The sequence below is a fragment of the Lagopus muta genome, chromosome 18, assembly GCF_023343835.1.
Source record: "Lagopus muta isolate bLagMut1 chromosome 18, bLagMut1 primary, whole genome shotgun sequence".
NCBI lineage: Eukaryota > Metazoa > Chordata > Aves > Galliformes > Phasianidae > Lagopus > Lagopus muta.
The window spans coordinates 7,021,967-7,046,176 of NC_064450.1; the positions used below are offsets into that span (position 1 = coordinate 7,021,967).

General features: G+C 48.7%; 1 protein-coding gene across 2 annotated transcripts in view; it reads right to left on the reverse strand.

Annotated features, from left to right (window-relative positions):
- MAP2K6 (mitogen-activated protein kinase kinase 6) overlaps positions 1–24,210 on the reverse strand; it is a 42,849-nt gene that overhangs the window by 8,828 nt on the left and 9,811 nt on the right. For both annotated transcript variants that reach the window (XM_048965039.1, XM_048965038.1), the window contains exons 2-11: positions 15,543–15,609; positions 14,329–14,377; positions 12,109–12,222; positions 10,499–10,618; positions 9,702–9,818; positions 9,201–9,252; positions 7,110–7,237; positions 6,365–6,442; positions 5,354–5,493; positions 2,590–2,635 (exon numbers count right to left, since the gene is read on the reverse strand). In XM_048965039.1, coding sequence (XP_048820996.1) covers positions 2,590–2,635; positions 5,354–5,493; positions 6,365–6,442; positions 7,110–7,237; positions 9,201–9,252; positions 9,702–9,818; positions 10,499–10,618; positions 12,109–12,222; positions 14,329–14,377; positions 15,543–15,609 — 911 coding nt within the window. The remainder of the gene's footprint in view (positions 1–2,589; positions 2,636–5,353; positions 5,494–6,364; positions 6,443–7,109; positions 7,238–9,200; positions 9,253–9,701; positions 9,819–10,498; positions 10,619–12,108; positions 12,223–14,328; positions 14,378–15,542; positions 15,610–24,210) is intronic.

The window sequence follows — 24,210 nt, forward strand, 5'->3', positions numbered from 1 at the left end:
CTAGCACCAGCAACTCACTTTGTACCAGGGCCTGCAATGCATCAGTCAAAGCCAGCTTCCACCTGAAATCACCAAAACACTCTTTGACACCCACTGTCTTGGCAGTTAATTGTATTTATTTGTATTGAGAGTGTTAAAGAGAACCAAATGGCAGCTGGGGCCCTGCAGGGCTTGCAGGCAACCCCGGCTCTGTGTAAAACATAGCTGTGCTTCCCATACACAGCCTGGGGGAGCTTGGTTTGATTCCCAACTCTCTCCACTCAAGATGGATTTTTAAAGATATTTTGGGGTTTGTAGGGTTTTCTAAAGCTGCCATCACCCCAGTCCGTGAGAGCTGGCTATGTCAAACATCTATGGCAGCGGACAAGTGGAGGGAGAAGAGGGGCAGAGAAAGGAGACTTTCCAAGGTGGGCTTGAGAGCAAAGTTATCCAGCAACCAAAGAGGCAGCTCTGAGCAGCCAGATAACAAGCCAAAGGCACAGCAGCAAGGAAGAGGAAGCGCAGTTACGTGGGAAATAGAACTGAAAGGGGTTGTGGTAAGGATTCAGACATAATTTAAGGTCTCCCTGGGTCAGACAGTCACGGGAATTAAACGTCCTGAATAACTCTCAATGTTATTCAGAGAAATGACCCAAATGGCCTGCTGTATGATTATCCTATCGAGATGCCACTGCTTTCACACCCCAGCTAACTCACACCCAAAGCAGTGCCACCACAGCCCAGATGCACCCACACCCAAGACATGAGTGGCAGCAGTGCCCTCCAGCCCTGTCTGTCTGTGAACCCAACCCCTCTGCAATGTCTGAGTCTAGTTACAGCACAAACCCCCCCCGTGGTGGTGGGAAGTGCTCCCTGCAACGTGCAGACCACCGGGGAGGAGTCCTGCAGTAGTTTCATGCTCCACTTCACCTGGGGAAGTGGTTTTTTAAATGAGATTAAGCATCCGTATCAGTTTTCCTGATGCTCAAGATAGCACAGAGTCATATTTTCCATGAGAAACCTCAATTCCACAGGAAAGCAAGGGAGCAGTCTTGGTCTAAATGGCAAGTCCAATCCAGTACCACAACTTAATGCCATAACAGAGAGAGGAGGGATTTAAAAAAAAAAACACAACAGAACAGCAACCCTCAACCACAGGACCTCACAACATTCATGTCAGCCATAAAATACCACAGCATTGAGATACTCTGGAGAGGTGATCCAAGAACCTAATTCAATAGAAATGCACTCGCTTGCCAATGGGTATTAATGCTGCAACAGACAGAGCTGAGCTGGTGAACCTTTTGATAAAAGGCCATTTGGCAAAGTTCAGAAGTACACTTAAAGTATGTATGTGTTTATTCAATAGTAATTAAAAAAACAAAAACAAACAGAAAAAAAGAAAACAACATAAAACTCAAGCCTCCTTTTGTCTGAAACCAGTATTTGGGCAAACTGTGTGTAAATAGATCTATATATAGAAAAACTGCATTACAGGGCCCAGCAAAAAATGCCACTGGAATTATTTATTGCTTCCAATTCACTTTTGAAAGGTGCGTTGATTTCTGGCATGTCTTGCAGCCAGAGAACATTTTCAGCCCTGGCACCTTTGCACCATGGAGGTCCCAACAACTTCAAGCAGAGTAGCAGTGAGGCTGGGGATGTCATCCCCTGGGTGACACAATGCATATCCTAAGGGCAGGAGACACCAATACCCAGGGCACAAAGTTAGGCACTTTCCAGCCTTTAGCTGTCAATCAGATGACAGTGAAAAAGAGACGAGATGCCTGAGTGAAACACTGGCTTCTCAAGCTCCCCTGCTTTTGGTCAGCTTTTAGCAGCACCAGGATCAATACCACAACATCAGGAGAGAGACAGGCCATGAAGCTGTGGAGCCCTGGCAGAAAACCTCAGCACAGACCATCCTGTGCCAGCTCCAGCCCAGAGCTGACTGAGTTACGTCAATGTCTGCACTGCTGGAAGTTCCTCTGCAGTTAAGTGCATCTGACTTCGAAGCCCCGCACTGCTCTACATTTCCTTCATTGTGAGCCTTTATCAGCATCTTCTTCCTCAGTTATTCCTCCTTCCTAGACATGCTCACAGTCTCTAAGCAGCAGACAAAATTCAATAACCGGAATTATTAGTCACAGACTTCTGTCTGTCCCTAACATTCAGAAATCACTCTGTCCAAAGTTTCCTCTCCCAACACACCATGACAGGAGAGCTCAAGAGACCGCTCCATTCCTGCAGCCCTCATGTTGTAAGCACTTGGCTTCAGTGTTTGAAGCCATCACACAAACCCAAGAGGAGGACTTTACCCTTGCTAAGTGATTCTCTGCAGCCTCGTTCTTACCCCTTAGCAAATCACTGTTTTACACTTTTTCTCCACTGATCTGACTGGAATAGCACTTGATTGACACCTCCAAGAGCATCTCTGTCTTGCAGCACCTTCCCAAGACACTGAAGTGCCAGCATCCTCATTTCTGTTATAAAAATTGAGATGCTGAGCATCCCAAATCACAAGCCACTTTTGGAAACCCTGAGTTCAGCATTTCATTACAACCCACCTCAGCTCTGAACCAATACACTGTTTAATCCAGGCATACTCACCATAAGCTCTGGGTATGTTGGCCGCTCTTTGGAATTCTTCTTCAAGCTTTAATGAAAAAAAGAAAATTGCTCAATGTTACACTCTGCAAGACAGTTAAGCAAGCCCATAAGATCACACTGTGACAAAAGCAAGGCTTCAAGTCCCTGTAGAGTAAGTTCAGCCACTTATCCATACACTAAGCAAACAGCTTAGCCATTGAGGACACCTGCAACAAACACACACCAGTGCTCTAGGCCCTGGGTCCACAGACACTACACAACGGTTAATGCTCTGCCAATTGCTGGGGACAGATACAATTGGTTTTTTGGGTACCATCCAGTAGGTCAGCTGCTACAGGTATGGCTGCAACCTTTGATTGGGAGTGGCGACCGAGTGGCTCCAAAGCACATGTACAACTATTTGTTTATCAGCCCGCTGTTATCAATGGGGACGGTTACATGGGACATCCTTTTTTCTCCTCTCCTACAACAGATGGCTCTGGAGAGTTGTAGCTGGAAGTTATTTTGGTTTCCCTCCTGCAGAAAATAGTTTTTAAAAGACAGGACGTAATCGCTGCTCACTTCCTGACAGTGTATTTAGGGGAAAGACACTTGGAGCAACTTGAAAAGATCTTCACACACGTACACGTCGGTGGCGGGGAAAAGGTGTCACACTGAGCAAAACAAAAGTGAGAACCTCGGTGATGATAAGTTGCTCCTCTGCTGGGATTTGACGGAGCCCAGAGGAAGCAGAGTACACACACTGAATAGATATTTCCTGCTTGCTGTGTGTAGTGGGCTCGTGTTCAGTGTCATGTTGTGAATGAACAGAGGAACCTAGTAACGATACGTGCCAATATCGACGAACTGGAGGTACGGGATGTGTCACATCCTCTGGGCTGAAAAGCAACCCAAGCTGAGATGCTAAGGTGCATTTCAAGGTTGGGCGTGTTCAGAAGCAGGATTTGGGTATAGTCCTCTTAATTTAGACCCTCTACAAACAAAACCCTTATTCCCAGGTTACTAATACCAGGAAATTTGTTGACACTTTACTGATACCCATGTAAATCGTTGGGAACAAAGAGCGTATTTGGATCTGATGCTAGCTCAGACGTCCCAGGAACTTCCCTGCATTAGCTACAGGTCATGAGAGCTGCACCACCCCACACAGCATATGGTGCAGTTCACTCTGCCACCTGTTGAACTGCAGATAGCCTTAAGCCAGTCCTCATACACTGACTTGATATGATATGGTCTGCTGTCAGACAGCACAAAACCACTACAGTCCACAACCAAAGTGCTCTCCTGATTCCATGCAACTCTACTGAGCTGAGGGGCCTTCAGTGATCCTAGATGTTAGGATTTGCAAAGAGAGGAAAAGCCATATGCCCCACAAAGCATGAGCTTTCAAGATATAAGTGCTGCTCAGCAGGGTCATTCTTCTCACTGCAACCACCATAAACAGCAGAGGATTTCTTGTTCCTAAATCAGCCCAAAGCAATATCTGCAAGAAACCATGCTTGCAAATGCAAAATATGCCTCCATTCAGTGGGGAAGAAAAGCCTGCCTGGCACAAACAGGCAACTTAGCAATAACAAGCAGTGAGCCAGCAGCACGGGAGACAGGCAGCTGGTCCAAAATCCCAGCGTGGGTCTTGCAAAAATGGTGGGCATTCTGCAAGAGGGGTTTTTCCAAGCCAGCTCCCACCTCCCAGAGACACAGAGCAGCGTGGGTGTGTGCAGGTATTCCCCAGTGTGGGTTGGTGCAGACCAATACAGGGACCTCGAAAACATGTTTGGACAAGACTCCAAAGAATCCGAGTGTCGGTACTTAAAGTTCCCAGGCAGGAGTGGCTGATAATCCCCTTCCTGGGTCACAGCAGAGCCTGCTGGGCTCCAGGCCCTGACACTGGCAGCTCAGGAACAGGCTCACATTTCTGTATTTGTCGATCTGCCGTCCTTTCTTGGCTGCCCCGCAAACCACCATCCACCTGCCAACTTGGCAAGCAGCGGATGGCACTGCAGCGCCTGGAAAATACAAATGCCTCCCAGGCGGTTTCCAGGGAAGCTGGAGGGAGAAGCAGTCAGGAGCCGTGGGGCCGCTGCCAGCTCTCTGTGAACCATACGACGAGGGCAGCTGTGAGTCTCCTCGGGTGCTGGGAGAGCCTGAGCTTTCACACAGCGCTGCCGGCCTCCAGACAGCGCTCATCTGCTCCAGCCCTTTTCCTACGACGCAGCCAAATTCTCCTGCTGCTTCCAGCTCTGAATCCTGGGGAAAACAGAGCAGCAGCCGGAGGGCCCCGGTAGCGGGATGGCCATGGATGGGGCCATCGCGGGGCAAGCTCTGTGCTGTGCCTGCCCTCGGTGCTGCTTCCCTCTGGAGCAGGGTGGCAGGAGGACACGGCCATTTCTGGGCTCCGCTCACCTTTCCTGTTCTCCATTGCTAACCCTGTGCTGCTCATACAGAGACAACCAGCTGAGAAATCCTCCTTAATCCCTTCCTCCCGTGTCCTCTAAAAAGCTGAGCCGGGTCCTTAAGCCGGCAAGGCCATCGCAGCCACCACCATCACACCAAGGACGCGCAGTCCCAGCCCAGCGCCAAGGCTCAGCGCAGCTCAGCCCCGGTCCTGCAGGTGTGAAGGCACAGCCCTTACCCTGAGAGGTTATGGTCCACAACCATCAGGTTGTCCCTCTGATGCGGGGATGGGGACAGCACCTGCCCTCCTCAGCCTCAGCTGGCTGGGACCTGCAGGGCCAGGGGAGAGGGTGAAGGGTGGTTTGTTTACCATTGCGAGGTAAAATCGACGAATTCTGCTGAGAACTTGTCCGCCGGGAGCTGCGGCGACGGCTCCTCCACCACCTGCTTGAGCTGCTGGAAGGGCGTCCCCCAGGAGTCATAGGGAAAGCGCAGGATGGCCAGCTCGATCTGGGGAGACAGCACCCAACCTCAGCCCTGGAGGACACTCCACTGCCACCCCATAGATTTGGACAGCCTGTGCTCCCACCCATGCACCCACACCACCCATGGTTTGGCTCTGCATAAACACGTGGCATCTCATCACCCCACCAGGCTACAAGGCATCACATCTTGCATTTTACATCCCCCAGTATATAAGGAAGTCCTGAGGAGACCCAGCAGCCTCCAAATTCAGTCCTCCCCACTGCCATCCTGTTGCATGTCACCGGGGAGAGGTTTCAAGTTAAAAACAAAAACAAACAACAAAGCCATATTGCTAAAGGTACCTGTGCTATAAAAAGGCAACTGATGGCCTCCCCCTAAACACTGCTTCTCCTGGTGTGCAAAACGTATCATCAACACCCAATGCCTCCTCCTCCAAGAAGACTTTACTAAGCACTCAGTGCTGGGAGTGCTGTTTCAGATTGGAATCCAACCTGCTGCACTGATGGACACCGTTGCCTTAGCCCATGCTGCCATCTCCCGGCTGCCTGCAGCCACCACAGCACAGCTGTCCCCATCAGGGTGGCATGCTGCAAGGACAGCCACAGGTTGGACACTCAGTGGTTGGCCAATGGCTGGACATCCCTGAGGGCCAGTCCTGCCATGCCAGTGCATCCAAAGCAGCAAGGATTTTGCAAAGCAGCTCCATCCCCTTACCCTTGACCCTACCACGTACTTAGTGGTATCTTGTGTACCCCTTCCCACCCTATCACATTCCCAGGGAACCACTGCCATCAGTGTCAGGGAGATATGGGGAGGAAAATAAATACACAAAGCACAGCCAAGCCTCCAGCACTGCTGCAACCCCCAGATTTCCCTACCATTGTGATCCCCCTACCATCGTGATCCCCAGGCTCCAGATATCAGATTTGACGCTGTACCCCTTCTGGTTCAACTCCGGGTTAATTCTTTCAGGCTGCAAAGAGATGTAAAGCAGTTAAGAAAGAGGGATGGACCCAGTGCCTGCACCCAGGGCTCTCTGACCTCAGAATGGTCTTTCAGAGATGTCAGGCCAGTGCCACATAGCCTATGCTGCAGCTTGCTCCCTTGGCCACTGTGGCACCAGATGCAGCCCTGCAGCTTTGTCAGTAGGGGCAGCAGTGAAATGGGTCACCAGAAACACTTGGTACCTGCACCAGGGAATGGGGTGATGCAAGTGATGCGGCATATCTGGCACAAAAAGGAGTGATGAGCCTCAGTTCCTCAGGACTGAGCTCACTCTGTGCATCCACTCCATAGAAAGCAAGTCCAAAGGAGTGTTTTCCTCCCAGGAGAGTACTGTTATCCCCAAAAGGGCAAACGGCAAAATTGCAACAGGGAGTAATTACAGAGACTTCTCAAGGTCATGGGGAGGCAATAAGGCAGCAGGAAGCTGTGCCCAGGAGACCTGATTTGACCTGTGAGATCGACCTCTATCTCTGCTCCTTCACAAGCAGTTTCAGGGATATGTCTTCCAAAACGAGGCCCCAGGACAGGCTGGTGGCTGATCCTTCCCCCTTTAGGACGACCTGACACCCAGGCTCATGTTCCTCTGGCTGTCCCACAGCAGCTTGCACATGCAGCTTTTCAGCATCTCAACTTACAGCCATGTAGGGTTTGCATCCTGCATCCATGGTTTTAGCAACAGAGTCAACGAGGTAACCGCTAATCCCAAAATCGCACATTTTCACCTGCCCCTGCGTATTGATCAACACGTTAGAGGGCTTTACATCTGCAAGAAGGAACACATACCACAGTCACTGTCACGCATGGGTGGCTGAGCCAAGCCAAAAAAGCCAAAGAGCTTCCTATCAGCAGAGGGCACCAAAGGTGCCCACGCAAACCCCAGCATTGCACACACAGCAGAAGCCCAGCTGGCTGCAGGGACTGCACATCCAGGTGACTGACTCATGGGCCTATTGTATGTCCTGCGTGTGTCCTTTCACTTGCATACTCCTCTCACTGGTTTGGGGAGGTGAGAAGAAACCCTGTACACAGCCATTATATTCCAGCAAGCCAGGGATGGCCACGGACATCAGAGCACTCACAGGGAACAGCTCTGCAGAGCTGAAGACATCTCTAGGGAATGTCTGTGCAAGGCTGGAGCACTGCTGAGCCTCCAGTGAGGCTGCTCTTGTGTCAGGACAAGGAAAACCCACAGGGCAGGGATGACAGGCAGACAGGAGAGGGTGAAGAGCAGTGAGGGTCGCAGTGGAAGAAGGAAGCAGTAAACTGAGATGAGGATCAAGATTTCAGAAGTGGCCTCTAAATTTAAAGATCCCAAGCTTGAAGGCAGTGTTAACAGCAGCAGGCGTGTGGGTGCTCCACACCTTATGGAAATCAGGCAAGCGTCTCAGCTATTTATTACTGCCAGATTTATCTACTTCCCATCACGGCCTTGTAATCCTTGGTGCCTTCGTGTTTGCATAATTCTCATGAAGGTGGTTACAATCACCATCAGCAAGGGAAATTAAGGCACAGAAAGAACCCAAAAGTGATATCCAGCTTGGAGTACAGGGGCTTTCCTGCACAGTGGGGAATCCTCCCTGCCTGGGCTACTCCCAGATGGAATTTCAGCACAAAGTCCTTTTGCTGATCTGATTTATAAGCCCAACACAGCCCTTCTATCTTCTCTCACCCCAGGTCTGATCCTCAGAAGGGAACAATCTTGACACCCAGAAAGAAGAGGTCACTTCTGCAACAAGGTCATCTACCTACACGTGATAAACTATGAAAAAGAAGAGCTGAAAAGGAGACCAGAAGCTGCTTTGTGTCCTGCTCTTCAGAATTGAGTGGATTACAGATTATTAACAACCACTCTCTCATCAGTGTTTTGCCATCAAAAGCCTCAGGTAGCTGAGATTCTCACCCATCTGTTATTATCTCAAAATAAGATGGTTTTCAGTGGAAATCAAACAAGCAAACAGAAATCCAGAAGCTGAGCAGCATTTTTCCACCCACTGCAAACAACACAGAAGGCAGAGCTCAACCTCCAGCCACACGCAGTATCTACAGAACACAACCACTTGTTGGAGCTGAACTGTTCCCTTTGGACACCCCTTGGCCCAGCAGTCACACTCCAGAGAGGGCTTTTTCCTCCTTATGATAAATTGAAAATGATTCTTTAGAAAGAAAGGGATCAAGCAGCAACGCTGCAAATTTCTTTCTTTCATGGCATCCACGAGATGCAAAAAGAGAAATGCTTAAAGAGAATATTCAAGAGTTCACATGAAGCTATGTTCTATGATTCTATGTAAAGTAGGGAACACACTGCCCAGCTGGTGTTTGGGGAAGCCCACAGAAGGGGATGGGGATGGTTAAGTCACTGCCAGAATGGAGAGGCCTGCACAAAGCCTGATCCAGAGCACAGCAAAGTCAGAAGGAAAAGTCTGCTTTAATTTTGCAGAGGTAGTGAAGCACACTGTGGATTCAGACCACGGATTAGGGAAACTTAATCCAGAGCAAACAGCTCTTTCTCTGCCAACACAATCAGGCTGGAGCCCACTTCTCCGCTCCAGCTCCAGTTCCAGCTTGGAGTTTTTAAAGAGCAAATCAGCAGACATTTCTTCTGACGTGGCTTTTGCTAGTCATAAAAGAGAGCATCTGGGGTACTTTGGGAGCCCTGCGCCCGGCTGCGAGGCCAGCCCTCAGGAGGCTGATGGGACAGACAAACAGCAGCACAGCCTGGCTCTTACCTCTGTGGATCACGGAGAGCTTACTGTGTAGATGTTCTAGTGCTTTTACAATCTGAAAGAACAAATCTAGAGTGAATCACAGCTGGTAGCACTGCGGTGGGGAGGCAATGCTGACTGCCTTCCCCCCCATCCTCGCTGGACCTGCCTGGAGGGAAGGAGCTACATCTCTCCTGTGTCCTGCACCCTGAGGTGACAGCAGGCACCCAGGGATCTCCCAGAGTGTCAGAATCCTAATGGGAAGGTAGAGGAGCTGTGGGGTCGTCCCCACACCCAATACTGTGCCGCCTCTTAGAGGCAGTGTGCACAGGCACATTTGGGGGGTATTTATGGCTCATAAATGACATTACCCAAGACCAAATACTGGAAGCCACCTAGGAACGTCCATATGGGCTGGCCTGTGGACCTTGCCCAGTGCAAACACTGCTGGGAGGCTGGTGATGCAGGACTTGGCTCAGAAAAGAAACATCCTTTTCCTTCCCTCCTCGCCTTGCTCATACTCACAGAGACGGCTATTTTCCCTAAGATGTCCTCAGGAATCGTCAGGCCTTTGTCAATGACGTGCTTGTAAAATTTGTCCAGTGAGGTATCCATCAGCTCCATGCAAATCCACACGTCTCCCTGGAGGATAAAAAAAGCAGATATCTGCCTATGGAATGGATCACCCTTTCCTTTCACGTGCAATCATCATCTTCAGCGCTGTCCTTTGCTGTTCTGTTTGCCTCTTTCTCTGTCATCTAAAAGTCATTCAGCAAAACTGAACTGGGCATTCCCCTTCTCGTCTCCCCAGCTGGAATTAAGTGCCATCCACCTTCCCTACCATTTAAAGTCCATTTTCTGCTGTCTCTTCCCAAAGCAGAGTCTCTGTAATTTAGGAGTCCTGAAAGTTATCAGGATTGAGGTTCCTTACATGCTCAGGTCACTCTGCAAATGCCCAGTCGGGAAACATTCAGCTCTGCAGAGCTACACTTAAACCTCTTCAATAAATCTTGCACTTCTTGCTTTCCATATTTTAACTCCATGTGGAGGAAATCAAGGACAATTCAGGACAATATTAAAACTAAGAAATCAAGCTGTAGATCAGCATCATTGGCACCTGGGCATCCCCACCACACACATCCAGCACCAAGCCCCTCTCTGCTCACCAAATAAGTGTAAATGAAAGACCTTCAGCTCAAGGTTGAGCAAATTCCAATCCTACCATACCTCATATCTAGTTTAAACCCTTGCATGTGGAGCAAGCCCAGGCAATTCAGAGCCTGGAAGAGGATCCAGAACGTTCAATTTGCAGGGTGCCATACCTCTCGGAAAAGTGCTCCATAGAAAGTGACGGTGAAGGGGCAATCTACTGTCCTCATGGAGATATCCAGATCCATCAATAACCTCTTCTGCTCTTGGCTGTTCACCGTGGCTCGGATGCGCTGGAACACAAAGCATTTCAACATTGGCTGGCAGCATCTCTGCACCATGCTGCTGTAGCTGGTGGTGTCCAGGCTGACCACCATGTCTGTCATTGGCACATCCCAAGCACAGCCACCCAAACGCCACAGAAGGTGGATGAAGAGTTCTCCTCACAGTTCAAAATGCAGGTGGTTTTGCTCTTCCCTACAAAAGTCACCCATTTTTACAACAACCAAAAGACTTTACAACAGCTGTGACTTAAGAGAGGAGAAGGGAGGAGGAAATCAAATTCTAGGCTGGTGGAAAGCTGTGACTTTTGGAGCTGTAGTGCACATCTATTCCAACACCGGACTTTGGGATAAGATGGCATCATTCCCAGAGCCCAAGGCCATGTGCTCCTCATGGTTTGGCATGTGGGCACTTCCCAGTCTCCCAGGGAAGAGATGTCATCTGTGTGGAACACCTGCAGCCCCTCAGTAGGGAAACACTACGAATGGGCTCAACACACATCACACATGCATTTAGGCTTCTTGGTTAAAGCCACTCAAGATCAATAATGATGGAATTAAACATGGCTCAGTGGGCATAGTTGTTATGGGTTGATGGTTGAACTAGATGATCTGAGTTGTCTTTTGTTACCTTAATGACTCTGTAATTCTAAGATTCTATGATTCTATTTAGTTCTGCAGATGCAATAGCCCGAATGTCCCTGCCATATCTTCTTCCATCATTCTCAAAGAGATCTTTTGCAATATGGTGAACAAGAAAAGAAAATGCAGAGCATGGAGGCCCTGAGACACATCCCAGCATCAACAGCAAGGTTTAGTCGCAACAGAGGAGCTAAGAATTTCCTTTCAGTTTGCTCATAGCTTCCAGTTCTGCATCTTTTTTTCGCCTTTTTTCTTATTCTGAAAGGAAATTTGAGCTAAAACTCAGTCCTGTAAAAATTGGCCTTTCCCAAGGTACAAATTTTCCCATGACTATTCCCTTCAGCTGCAGGCTTATGAGTCAAAGCTGCTGTTATGAAAACTTTTCATAATAGCATCAACAAACCTGTCGTGAACCAAGACCCCACTGCAGCAGACAAAATGTGGAGAAAAAAAAAAAGCCAACAAAAATTCCACATTCCAAAGAAACTAAAACAGTACCAGCTGAAGAAAATGATCTTATGCAACTGAATTTACAGTACAGTCTTCTTTGTAAGTACTGTGCAGAGGTCTGAATTGAGGTTTGTTAGAAAAATACATGCATACTTTAAAGAAATGATGGCAAATTGCTTCTAGAATCCTAGTAAAGACAGACATGTTGCTACCCAGATGAACTGTGATGCTTGAGCTACATTATGTATCATTCTTCTTCAGCACACCCAATTTTTTGTTAAATGGGGCCCGAATCTACTGAATGTATGAATCAGCACTCCTTGCCCCTGAGAAGAAAGAAGATTCCAATTGGAAAGAATTGGTCCAGGCATCCATACAACACACACAGAAAGCATGGAGGCTCACTCTACCTTCACTGCCATGATCTGCCCGCTAGGCATGTGCCGCATCTTCTCCACCACCCCGTATGCACCTCGTCCCAGCTCAGAGATGGGCTCCAGGTCATCAGCTTTCACCTCAAAGTTCTGCGGGGAGAAAGCCATTAGCAAGAAGGTGGCTGCAAGGAGCATCATTGCCCTACAACCTAACCCCGAGCACGTAAATTCATCTCAACTGGGAACCTCCCCATCTGCTCCATGAGGCTACAAACAAAACCATGGCCCCCAGCAGCTGTATGGAGGGTTAACTACTTCACAGTAATTAACAGAGCTCTGGGGTAGATGCAGGAAGGAGCACTCCTTGGTGGGATGCCGCCTGCATCCTCCCACCCTTCACCTGCAGCCTCCCCATCCGTTAGGACATGGGATGGAAAACCCCCCAGCAGCCTCCCGCCTGGAATCACCTTCAGTTTTCCTATTTCTCTTTTTAAATTTCCTCCCTCCTCCTCCTCCCCCAAACACTCAAGGAAGCATCCCTGATTTGTTTCAAGGCTTATTTCTTCAGGCCTGCAGATGGCCCAAAAGCTAGCCGAGTGTGCCCCGATTGTAAACCACAAAGGATTTATTTTGTCTAGCCTTGGAGGTCTCCTTCTGCTGGCCTTACACAAAGGATAACTTTGTTTGGAGCCTTGCATTTTAACCTGCCCTTCTCCCTTCTGCTGTGATATTGTGCAGCAGCCCTATTTCTTCTTATTTTATTTTTTTTTTTGCTTATTATTATTTTTGGATCTTTAAAATATGCTCTCGCTACTAAAACCAGCCATTCTGTTTGCTGAACGCACCACCACATCAGTCAATCATCCTACAGAAAGAAGCGGGTTATAATGAACTGATTCACAGCGCATAATCCCACACCGCTTTTTGCCTGCGCAGCAGAAAAACCCTGCAGTCCGACCCGTGCCTGCAAGGGCCCATACACTGTGTTACTGTGCTCAGGCTACATCCCCTGCACAAGGAGCCCTCCTCAATATTTCTGCTTGATTTAAGCATCGCTGACTGCCTGACACTGCTGCTACTGTTCCATGGGACCCTCTCCAGGAAAGCACTTTGACGTGCTCCGAGCTCTTCCAATTAGCAGGGAAGTTTAAAGGGAGAAGGGGAAAGTGGATTTCTCCAGGGATTGGGGTGAGTGTAGGAAGAGGGGAGCGCATCCTAAAGGAACTGGCTGGACAAATAAGTGATGGGTCTGTGGGAAATTCAAGCTATGGCACACTGGCTTCTTTGAGATAGCCACAGATCTGCATCCATAAGAAAGCCCAAGTGTTGTGTTTTAGAAGACTGCCTCTCTGCTTCCATGCACAGAGCACAGGGAGGGCTGGGATGGATGTTCCCCTTTCCTGGGACTGCAGGGAGCAGGGATTTTCATGCAGCTCCAGCAGAAGCATTGCTCTGCCTTGGGCTGCACCGCTGTGCTCCAGAGGCATCTCACACTCTTGTCCACCTCCCAGCTCCTCCCCATGCCAGGGAAAATACCAGATCCAAAATGAAAGAAAAGCATCCAAAGATAGACGACATAAAACACCTCTGCATTAGTATTTCACTTCATAAATTAACTCGCTGACACTGAGGCCTATCTTTTGCACCTAATAAATTTATTGCCCGGCTTTAAAGCGTTTTGCTGAATGCTGCTGGGCCATTTTCTCGTATCAAAATAGCTGTCCTTGGTTTGGGATGTTTTTTTTTTCCTGCTGTGTTTTTATAGCATCAGGTGGATGGGTTTCCATGCTGTCAGAAGGTTTCACTTCCAGGACAGGAAGATCTACCCTAACTTAAGACTCTCGAGGAGAAGGCCTCTAGTATTAGCAAAGGGAAGTAATTTGGATGAAGGCTTTAAATCAGCAAAGCAGACGCAAAGGAGAGTAAAATCCGCTGCTAGCAGTCCCTTGGATTGTAATGGATATTTCCAGGGGATTAGCTGCACCTTATCCAAGTCAGGGCAGGAATTTCCAAGGTGGAAAACACAAATGGGACCCAGGAGTGATGGGTGAACACTTGGAGCATGGTCAGTAGCAAGGACCACCAGCAGGCTGTTCTGCAGCTGCCCCAGGGCTGCACATGTAAATTGGTGGGGTGTGCCAACCTGCCCTATTTTGGCTGCAATTAAGTAGGAAGCAATGCCAGCAGCAGCCTGCCTGGACAAGGAGGGTCACCAGTCCCCAAAAGTCTCCTCCTCACCATAACCCCCAAGCTTACCTCCTCGCCAATAGAGATGCAGGCTTTAGAGTCTAGATCCCTGGGTGGCCTGCAGGAGAGAAAAAAGATGTGAAATGTTCCTTAAAGGGCCTGTTTTCCCTCAACAAGTATTTACAACCCCCAAGCTATCCCCCTGCACAGCAAACCAGCAGCCTTCACACCTAATGGGTCTCTTAGCTTTGTTGGATCAACAGATGCAACCAAGGTCCTCAAAGTCATCCTAAAAAGGTGTCAGGGAGGCAGCTGCTGGAGCTGGCATTCCTCACATCCATACCCCGTGTGGGATGTGCTCCTCCAGCAGGCTGGGACTGCAGCCTGGTCCTAGGAAAGGCAAGCGAGGTGACAAGCACCAAATCTCTGTCAGCCCATATGAAATATGGACTAAGTGGGTATAAAGGTCAAAAGCAAAAGCTGGTTTCCATTAATCCTTTCCAGAAATAGCAAAGCCAAGATGGGGAGGGCTCAGCTTCTCACCACATCTTTCACCTTCTCCCAGGGAAGGGAAGGTGTCAGCTCTGCACTGCCAGGGGTGGGGCTCTCGGGGAGCACCTTGTTTCCAGCATGCTGAACTGATTGTCTGTGCCAAAAACATTGCCCATGCCATGAATACAGCATGGGATCTGAGCTGACCCACTCTAATGAACGCAAAAATTGGGATCTCAGCTTTCTCATGTTGTGCATTCACTGGCTGCTACTCCAAAATGCCTGGGGACCGCCTTAGGGAAAAAGGGATGGAGCTCTGATCACCAGTACAAGGTAATGGGCTGATAGAAGGCAGTCCTCAAAGAATCAAGAAAGCCAGGCAGCTTGGAGCTGGAAAAACTGCCATAAAAACACAATGTTTTCTTTTTCAAGGCAGAAGAGATAGGGAAAGAGGTGGTTCTATGCCTCGACCAAACCAATCTGGGTGGAAGAAGTGCCACATGGGTTAAGATCAGATGCCCATGATATTTTCCTTTCCCTGGGCACATCACGAAGCAGCAAATGAGACACAGACCATGGCAGCGACAGGCGGGGTGCAATGGGGCTACATCAAAAATACAAGGGTTGCTAATTACAGCCTTCTCTAACAGTGAACCCAGGCACTGTCCTCGGGCAGGGTCTTATTACCCAGTCCTGCAGGGATGAGCCCCAGCAGCACTCCCACAAACACTGGAAGGCAGCTGGGGCCCATGGTTTGCTTTTTATTCCCTGTTACTCTTTGGGTGACTTACGTGGAGCTCGTCTGTGGTTGCTCAAATGCTTCTTTAGGAATTTTCAGCCCAGGGTTTCTCTTCTTGCCTATGAAACAAGAAAGAGGCAGAATTAAAGAAAGGCCTTTATTTTTTTTTTTAGTGGGAGGAGGGTGGTGGTTAATTTGCGAAATACAGCTTGCCTATATTTGTTGACCTTATTTAACATAAATGCCAGGCCAGGCTGGTGGTGTAGACTCAGGGCACAGAGTTCAAAACATAAAGTGCCTTTGTTCAGCTACGCTTCATTTAGACCTGCACGGTCTGGCTGCCAACTTGGTATGGAACACAGGCAAGGGCTCTGACAAAGGCAGCCCATGTGAAAATGCAAAAAGAAAGGTATTTCTCCTCCGTCAGCCCTACCCATGTAGAATCCCTTCAAATGTTTCTTAGGCCGATTTTAAACCATTCCAGATATATAACTGTGAATACCGGCAGGATTAAAAACCTTTTTCAGATTGAATCTGAACGTCCAGAGCTACATTCTGACTCTGTTCAAACTGACGTTTCACCTCTTGGTCATTAAAGTTATGCAAACCCAGCAAAAATACAGCAGAATGAAGTTTGCAGGCTTCAAAGCCATTTGTTTCTGTTCACGCTGACCGGCCAAGCCATTCTGAGCTGGATGCAGCTCAAGCTCTGAAGCAGTTCAAATGCAGCCTCTGCTGGAAAGGGAGTCCAGCAGGCAGACACGAGAGCCAGGCAGACAGAGAAACACAAGAAGCTTTTTATGACTAAACGTATACAGCCACACTTCAACACAGGGTTTTGAATTCATGGATAGAATGACCTGAAAACATAAGTCATGTCACCAAAACCCCAAGGTAAACCTCTGGCTGTTTGGGTGTGTAAGAAAACCCCATGTGCCCCCCAAAAAGGCACAGGCATCTAATTTAGGCATCAAACATTTTCAACCTAACAATTTATATCAATTACTCTTTCTTTTAAGCATGAGTTTTACTCCTTATTCTCAACACTCCCCTTCATGTTTGAGTTTGTTTTTCCCCTTGACACAAGCCCAGGTCGACAGAAGTGTGTGCATCCCAATGCTGGAGGGGTGCTAGATCAAAGTGCAAGCACCCAGCTCTGAAAATGACCTTTTTGAAGCAATTAGTCAATGCAGACTGCCAACTTTTTATTTGTTGTTGTTTGTCTGTTTGCTCCAAAAGACAAGACTACGCTCGCTCTGCTTGGCAAAGAGCAATTCCAGGATGGGACAGGCTGCTGCAGCCCAGCTGACACCTCGTGGGAAAAGCATTCATGGGAAACCGCCGTGCACACTTGCTATTGTTGCTAGAAATCTGCAGAGCAGCAAACTTACAAAGCAAAAAACCAACCGACCAACCAAACAACAACAACAAAACCAAGAGGAGCTCCAGGGAGCTCCCAGTCCAACACAGAAAAGGCAAACTAAAAGAAGCAAGGTCACTCAGAAACATGAGGAACAGCTCTCCATTTTTCCAAGAGGTTTCCAAGAGGTGGGAGCTGCTCTGAAAGGAAGTACAAATAAATGTGAAGGCAAGTGCAGGAATTTCTACAGCTCGCAGAGCCCTTCTGTGATCCTTTTACTTCTCAATTTCCCAATTGCACACAGAAGGCACAACAGAGCACAACTGACCCTGCTATGTCAGGTCCCATTTCTTGCCCGAGCTGTGCATGGATCCAACAGGATGCTAAATCCATAGTGGTGCTCTTGATGTTGTCATGTTTTAGCTTAAAAAGGAATCTCACAAACACAGGATTTGCAGTGCAAACAAACAACCCCTGTTCCCTGGCAGTCTCCCATTCTCCCATCCCACCTCTGCCTCCAAAACCTGCCCGCATCCTCTTACAGTTAAAGCAAACAACACAATCACCTCCATAAGGAAAGCAGTATTTTCATCCTCATTCTGCTCATGGGAATAAGCCAGAACTTCTCCTGCAAACACTCCGCAGCCATCTCTGAGCACACCACTACTTCTGCACATCGGCCATCCATCCATCCACACTGCTGCAGTGATGTGCACGCAGCCACCAAAATAATAAGGGAAGCAAGTATATATTTGCTTTGTTTTTCCTCTGTTTTTTTTTCCTTGATGGATTTGCTTGCACAGCCTCAGGTGCTGCAGTCATACCTCACGAGCTGCTCTCAGGTGGCTCCAGGAGAGCATAAATGAACCGAATGGAAATTACCCTCATTTGAACATGAATCAGAATAGACTGTGCAGCACTCAATCCTGCCGTGGTTCACAAGTGGTGTCAGCAGAAGAACTAAGTAGCAAGATGACAAACCCAAATAAATATTAAAAGCCCTCCGCCTTCTCATGAAATAAAATCTGCACTTTGGGGAGTTTATTTTCCTTGTCTCTTCTTCACAGAATACAATATTTTGAAACTTTGCCATTTTTTTGAAGTACAATCTGTTCCCGTGTTCGAGTTGCCAAGACGCAGACACAGCCTAACGGTTCTTTGGGGTTTTCTTTTTGAGACAGAAGAAAGCAGTGGCAGCGGCACAGAGAACGCATGGGTCAGGACTGAGCTGGGAAGGACTGCGAGTGGGAACTGTGGGAGGACTTGAATTTGAACCATCCTGCAATGAAGCATTAGCCATCTTGTCCATGAAGAATTCGCCATCCTGACCATCAAGAGTTTGACATCCTGACCATGGAACGTGAGCCATTCTGGCCATGAAGAGTTAGCCATCCTGACCATAAACATTAGCCATCCTGACCATAAACCATCAGCCATCCTAAAATGAAGAGTTTGCCATACTAACCATAAAACATCAGCCACCCTGACCATGAAATGTTAGCCATCCTAACCACGAAGAGTTAGTCATACTGAAAGGAAGCATGAGCCATCCTGACCATGCAGCAGGGACCCCCTTGCTGGCATGGGGGAGCTCAGCTGATGCTCCACAGCTGCTCCAAGACAATGACCCTGCCTAAGTAGCATGCTCTGCAAAGATCTGGGGACCCTGGCAGGTGAGCAGCAGGGATGGGAACAGAGCACCCAGTGCCCAAACCATTCCTTGCATATATGTTGGGAAAAAAAAAAGCAACTAACCCTGATTGCATTGAATACACACACTGGGGAGGGCATAAGCAAGTGGTCTGAACTGGTCAAGACCTGCTCCCAAATGAGCAATACATGGGGAAACCCAGCAAGAGACCCCAGGCAGGTAGGCAGTGCTGGGTCCCACGTCTCTGAGGCACTTATGTCTGAAGGTGTTTTTTTTTTTAAGTAAATGTAAGTCCCAAGATCAGTTCTTTTCAATCACAGCTGCCAAACAAGCTGTCAGATAACACCCTCCAGTTTGCCACAGCAGACACCAGCTTTGAACGACGACGCTGGATGAAACTGCAGCTTGCTGAGAGAAGTCATCTGTACAGAGCTCCAAACGTGGAGGCAGCTCAATCACACAGCAAATTGGATGTTACCTGCTCCATCCACTAGAAAAAAAATGGTCGTTTTCACAGCATTTTTCTGAATCATTATTATTTTTAGCTTTGCTTCCTAAAGAAAATCACCACATCTGTGCATCTGCCTGCGTCCCTCATGGGAGGTTTAAATCCAGAGGCCAACTCCATCTAACAGAAATGGAGCTCTGGGAGACTGCAGATCTGGGCAGCAGGTGGCACAGGGCAGGTGTCCAGCATTGGTACAAGGGCTCACTGCAGCTCTGAGCACGGAAAGCCCCAGTGAGGTATTGCACAAAGCACAGAGTGCAGAAGGCTCACGGTCTGACGTGCAGATGTGACTGCACATCTGCACCCCAGCATCCAAAAAGCTGTGAGTTTTCCATGTGAACAACCACCAGTGGCCCACCAGCCTCACAGCTTCCGTGCTAACGCTCATCTGAAAGCTCTCCCCTGCAATTTCCCGTGCAGAGACTTTCACAAACACCCACCTCAAAAGCCAAGTTTTAAGAATAACTGAGGAAACAATATATATATTAAAAAAACAAAATTGGTTTCAAGCGGTGCACAGAGGCATCTCCAGACCCTTGTTCTGATCCAGCAGAACACCCCGGGTGTACATAACTTAAATCCACCTCCTTTTGCAAGCAGTTACAAACACGATGTACTGCAGTGGCCATCTTTAAACCCTTTGGTTTCCAACCCCTCACCTTTATCCCCTCTGTTTCCAACCCCTTCCCTTCAGCCCCACTGCAGCATCGCTGCTGGAGCCACGTCCGGAGGCAAAACTACAGCAGGAAAAAGAAAAACTGACTTAATGAAAACACATTAAATACTTCCCTGCGAAGGTCTTAAACCAATTCCTCCGGGAGGGGAGAAAAATACAGCCTCCAATCAGCTTGTTAACCTCTTCCCACCACTGCGCCGAGATTAATGGGGCTGGCCCCGTTCTATTAGAGCAATGTTAAATATCAATATTGAAAAATGAGACTTCAAAGCTTCGTGGCGGAAGGGTAGGGAACATAATGGGGAATAATAAAGAGGAAGACAGAGGAATTTGCTGCCCACATATGCTGTAGCAGAAAACAAACCTTCGCTTCTGAAGGAAAATCCCATTCCCCATCTCCAGACTTTTCTTTGCAGTCAAAAACTTTTTATGATTTAATCCAAAGTAAATGGTTCCTTGCCACAAAAAGCTCCTATTTCCTTCAAAGGATATTAACCAGTTCTGTCTTCACCACAATTTATTATTAAAGCCATGTTCAATAGCCGTGCAGCGGCACTTTCTTTCACATAACACTCTTTAGCACAGAGTCTGATGGTAAAATTTCACAGGAGGGAAATGCCTCTTTCAGCTCCTTTTGAAGAGATAAAAGCAGCTCATTACAATTCCTGAGTTTTTGTCTGGTTTTCTCAGTACTCGTGAAAGCCAAACGATGCCCTTTCCCTACTGTGTGTCCTCAGCTCTGCCAGCAACACCCCATCCAAATTGAGGGCAGAATGGAGATGCTCAGTGTATTTCCATACAACAAGGGCAAATCAGCATCTCCTCTGCAAGACCGAGGGCTCATGACCATGGCTTGCTGCAAAACCTCAGGCTGAAACACCTCTTGAACAACCAAGAAGTTAGATTTACTTTTTGAGGTCCCACACACCCTGCAAATGCCCAGCTCTGCAGGCTTCCAGTGAAAATACCCAAAGTTTTGAGTTACTAAAGATCATTCCGTAGCTTTATTCTTTATACTTGCAAATTATTGAAGGTTAATGCATGCAAAATGGTTGGAGCTGATGGAAGGCTCCTGGGAAGCTCTCCTCCCATCACTTCCATCTCCTCCCATCACATTTCCAGGGCTGTGTGATGCTCAGAGCCAGGAGCAGGCAGGGTAAGCAGCTGAGCTCCATACGCCCCCAGTTTGTGGACACACAGCTTCAGACAAGCCCTTGTTTCTGGAGGAAACCAAAAGCTCCACATGGTGTCTGTGCAAGCACCATGAAAGTGGGCCTGAAAATCTGTTTTCCAGCTCCTTGTTCAAGGAATTAGCATGCAGGAGGCTCTTAAAGGCTCAACCAAAAGCCAAGGGCTAAAGTGCTTGCTGTGCTTTATTTGCCTCCCTGAAAAATAATTCAGGTGCTCTCTCTTTGCTAATAAGCAAGCCTGACCATTTGTGGCTGCTCCTCCACCACTGCACTGCTGGGATGAAGACTCTGCTTCTCCTTCATCCCCATCCTCCCTCATGTTGTTTGCAAGAACTCCTTGGAAACAGCCAGCTTGGAATCTGTTTCCTTAACAACTCAGTGCAGGGCTGCTGGGAAGGGGGCTGCAGCAGCTCCAAGCTCCTACATCCTAGGTTCCAGATCCCAGCTCCTGGATCCCAGCTGCAGCCCCTGAGCTGCACTCCATACCCGTGCTGTGGCTCACACTTCTTTGTCTCTTTTTTCTTTTTTTTTTCCCCCTTAGAAACCGCATTTGGGGACAGGAAGCAGGAAAAGCAAGGGAGCTTTTGTGATTGTCATGGATGTGGCAAGATCCGGAGTCAGGATGTGCCTGAAACACAGAGCCAGGCACAGAGACCAGGGCACAGCCCTGACTTCCTCTGACCTTCAGCCCTCCACTCCTCCCTTGCTTTTCTCCAAAACCAATCCATCAATTAGTCCCATTTAACAACACGGTGACGGCAAACCCTGCATCCCTATCTGGCCAGACACAACGTCTGGAAAGCTGTGCAGCTGGAAGCCTGCAAGCAGAGGATGCTGCATGCATCCCAGTACAATTCCCACTGACCACAGCAGCGTACCACATTGATTCTCCTGCTGCCCCACACCACGATCCCATGGCCCAGGCTGACACTATTAGCACCCACACCGCTGGGACTGCTGCAAGGCTCTGCTCACTCCTTATGACTCAACTCTGCAACCTGTAATCAACCCTGCAGGAGAGGCCCCAAACCAAAATAGCAGGGTTTCTGCAAGGAGGTGCATGGTGCGAAGGTTGTGCAACGCCCTGCTGCTCGCTGTTGCGTCCCGATGCAAGAGAGCTGCATTTCCAGCTTGTGTTAGCTCTGCCCAGGTGCAAACACAATGCAAAGATCTCTGGGTGTGCTGCAGGGTGAGCTCAGCCTCCTGCAAGGGACGGGTCAGGAAAGCGGCACAAGAACGAAACACGTGAGGAAGGCCATGCAGAAAGCTTTGCATTCGGGGCTCCAGCAGGCTAATCTGTGTGCTCCTGCAGTGCTGAACCATACAGCAGCGACACCAAACTGTGCAAATATCAGAACCCATTTGCCTGCCTTTCAATAAGCTCTGTATTTCCGTAATTCAATTTGGAAGGTAATTTCCTGATTCAGGCTCAGCTCTTGTACTCTGCCCATTTTTCTCTTAACACATCCTGCAAACAGGCTGCAGGCTGCTGTGTTTATTTGTGTCAATACAGAAAGCAGAGGGCTGCCATTTCTTCCTATCTGCCTGTATATTTTGGTTGCAGGAGGTCTGATATGGCTGCACCTCTGCATGTTGGAGGCATTAAGAGCTTTGGAATGGAAGGGATGCTTTGATTGGGGTTTGACATGAGTCCTGCAATGATGTAGGATGAGAGTGATGGCTGAACCAGGGGAGGTTCAGGTTGTATATTAGGAACAATTTCATCTCCAAAAAAGCAGAGATGCAGTGGCACAGCTGCCCAAGGAATGGAGGAGTCACCAACCCCAGAGGTGTTCCAGAACCATGGGGATGTGGCACTGAGGGATGTGGTTATGGGCATGGTGGGGGTGGGGTGGGGTTGGACTTGGAGATCTCAGTGCTCTTTTCCAACCTTAATGACTCTGTGATCTTAATGAACTGATTCTACACCTCCCCAGATCCCCACCAACCAAAAATGAACCGAGACCTTGGGTTTCACTTCCCAGCCAAAACAGATGCAATGCAAAACAACCCGAAATCCATCACACTTCAGGTGCTAACGCAAGTGGGAGATGGTAGATAGGAGAGTTTTGCTTGCCTACGGCTTTCAGCACAGGTCACAGGAGGTTTTCATATTAAAAACCTTATTACAACACTTTGGCTGAAGGCATCCCACATGTGCATCCACCCAGTTCAGTGGCCGGGGGAAAGGGCACGGCTGGGTGCAACCAGCAGCAGCGATGTCCCAGCGCACAGAGGCACACAGCTGGGCACAGCTGGCAGCAATCCCCCCCAGCACAGTACAGCACATCCCTCCTGGGCACATCCCACACAGAGGGGAGGTGGCAGGTTGCAGGGATGTGCCCACTCCGGTTCCAGCTCCGATGACCCCGGCCGTGGCCACGTTGCACAAGGTTTGTTTGTGTGTGCCAAGCACTCAGGTGTGCTGCAATAACGAGTTAAGGCACAAACACGCCTGGGCTCTGACTCACACCCACTGGAGTGAAGAGCCATGGGCAGCCGCTGGGGGATGCTGCCTGTGTTGCATGGAGTCTGTGTTCCCATTCTCCTTAGCACAATGCAAGTGTACCTCCAAACCCATCTGCAATGGTTACGAGGATGCTTGCAGAAAAAAAACATGAAAAAAAAAGAAAAATTGGACAGTTTGCCTGCACATACAGCCTACTTACAGTGAAAAACCTATTCCAGCCTGCTCCTGTCCCAAATGCCTCAAATCTCACAAATCACTCATGGCCACCCCAACACCCATGTGGGCACCCAGCACTGGGGACAGCATCCCTGCAGGGCTCCTGCAATGGGCTCTGGGAAGGATGTGCCAGCAGTGGGGAGAAATCCCAGCATGGAAATTACACTAATATCTCCCCTCTGCTTTCACTACCTTTCCATCTCGGAGCCTGTGTGTTTTGCTGCTATCTCCAATTAGGAAACCCACAGCACTGCCACCCAGAGAAGCTGCTGCTGGGAGCCTGCAGCCTGCATAGGGTTTGGGGAGGGACTGCTGCAGTCACCGCTTTGTTTCCAAACCATCGGCTGTCTGCTTCCAGTGGGAGTTTGCTGGAATCCAAACTGGAGAAAAGCTCCTGGAATCCACCCGTGGAACAAAAGGGCTTTTGTGCAAGAAGAGCTGGAGGATGAGGCTGCTCTCATTGCTGCCACCTTCATTTCTCTACTCCGTCTGCCAAAGGGCACCTGCCAGTGGCAATGGGATGGCCAGTGCATGTGGGTGGGCAGACGGACATAAGGACACACAGACACGTGGACACAAAGACATCAAGATGCAAGGACACAAGGGCATGCAGACACACGGACACGCACATGCACAGCCTTAGCCACAG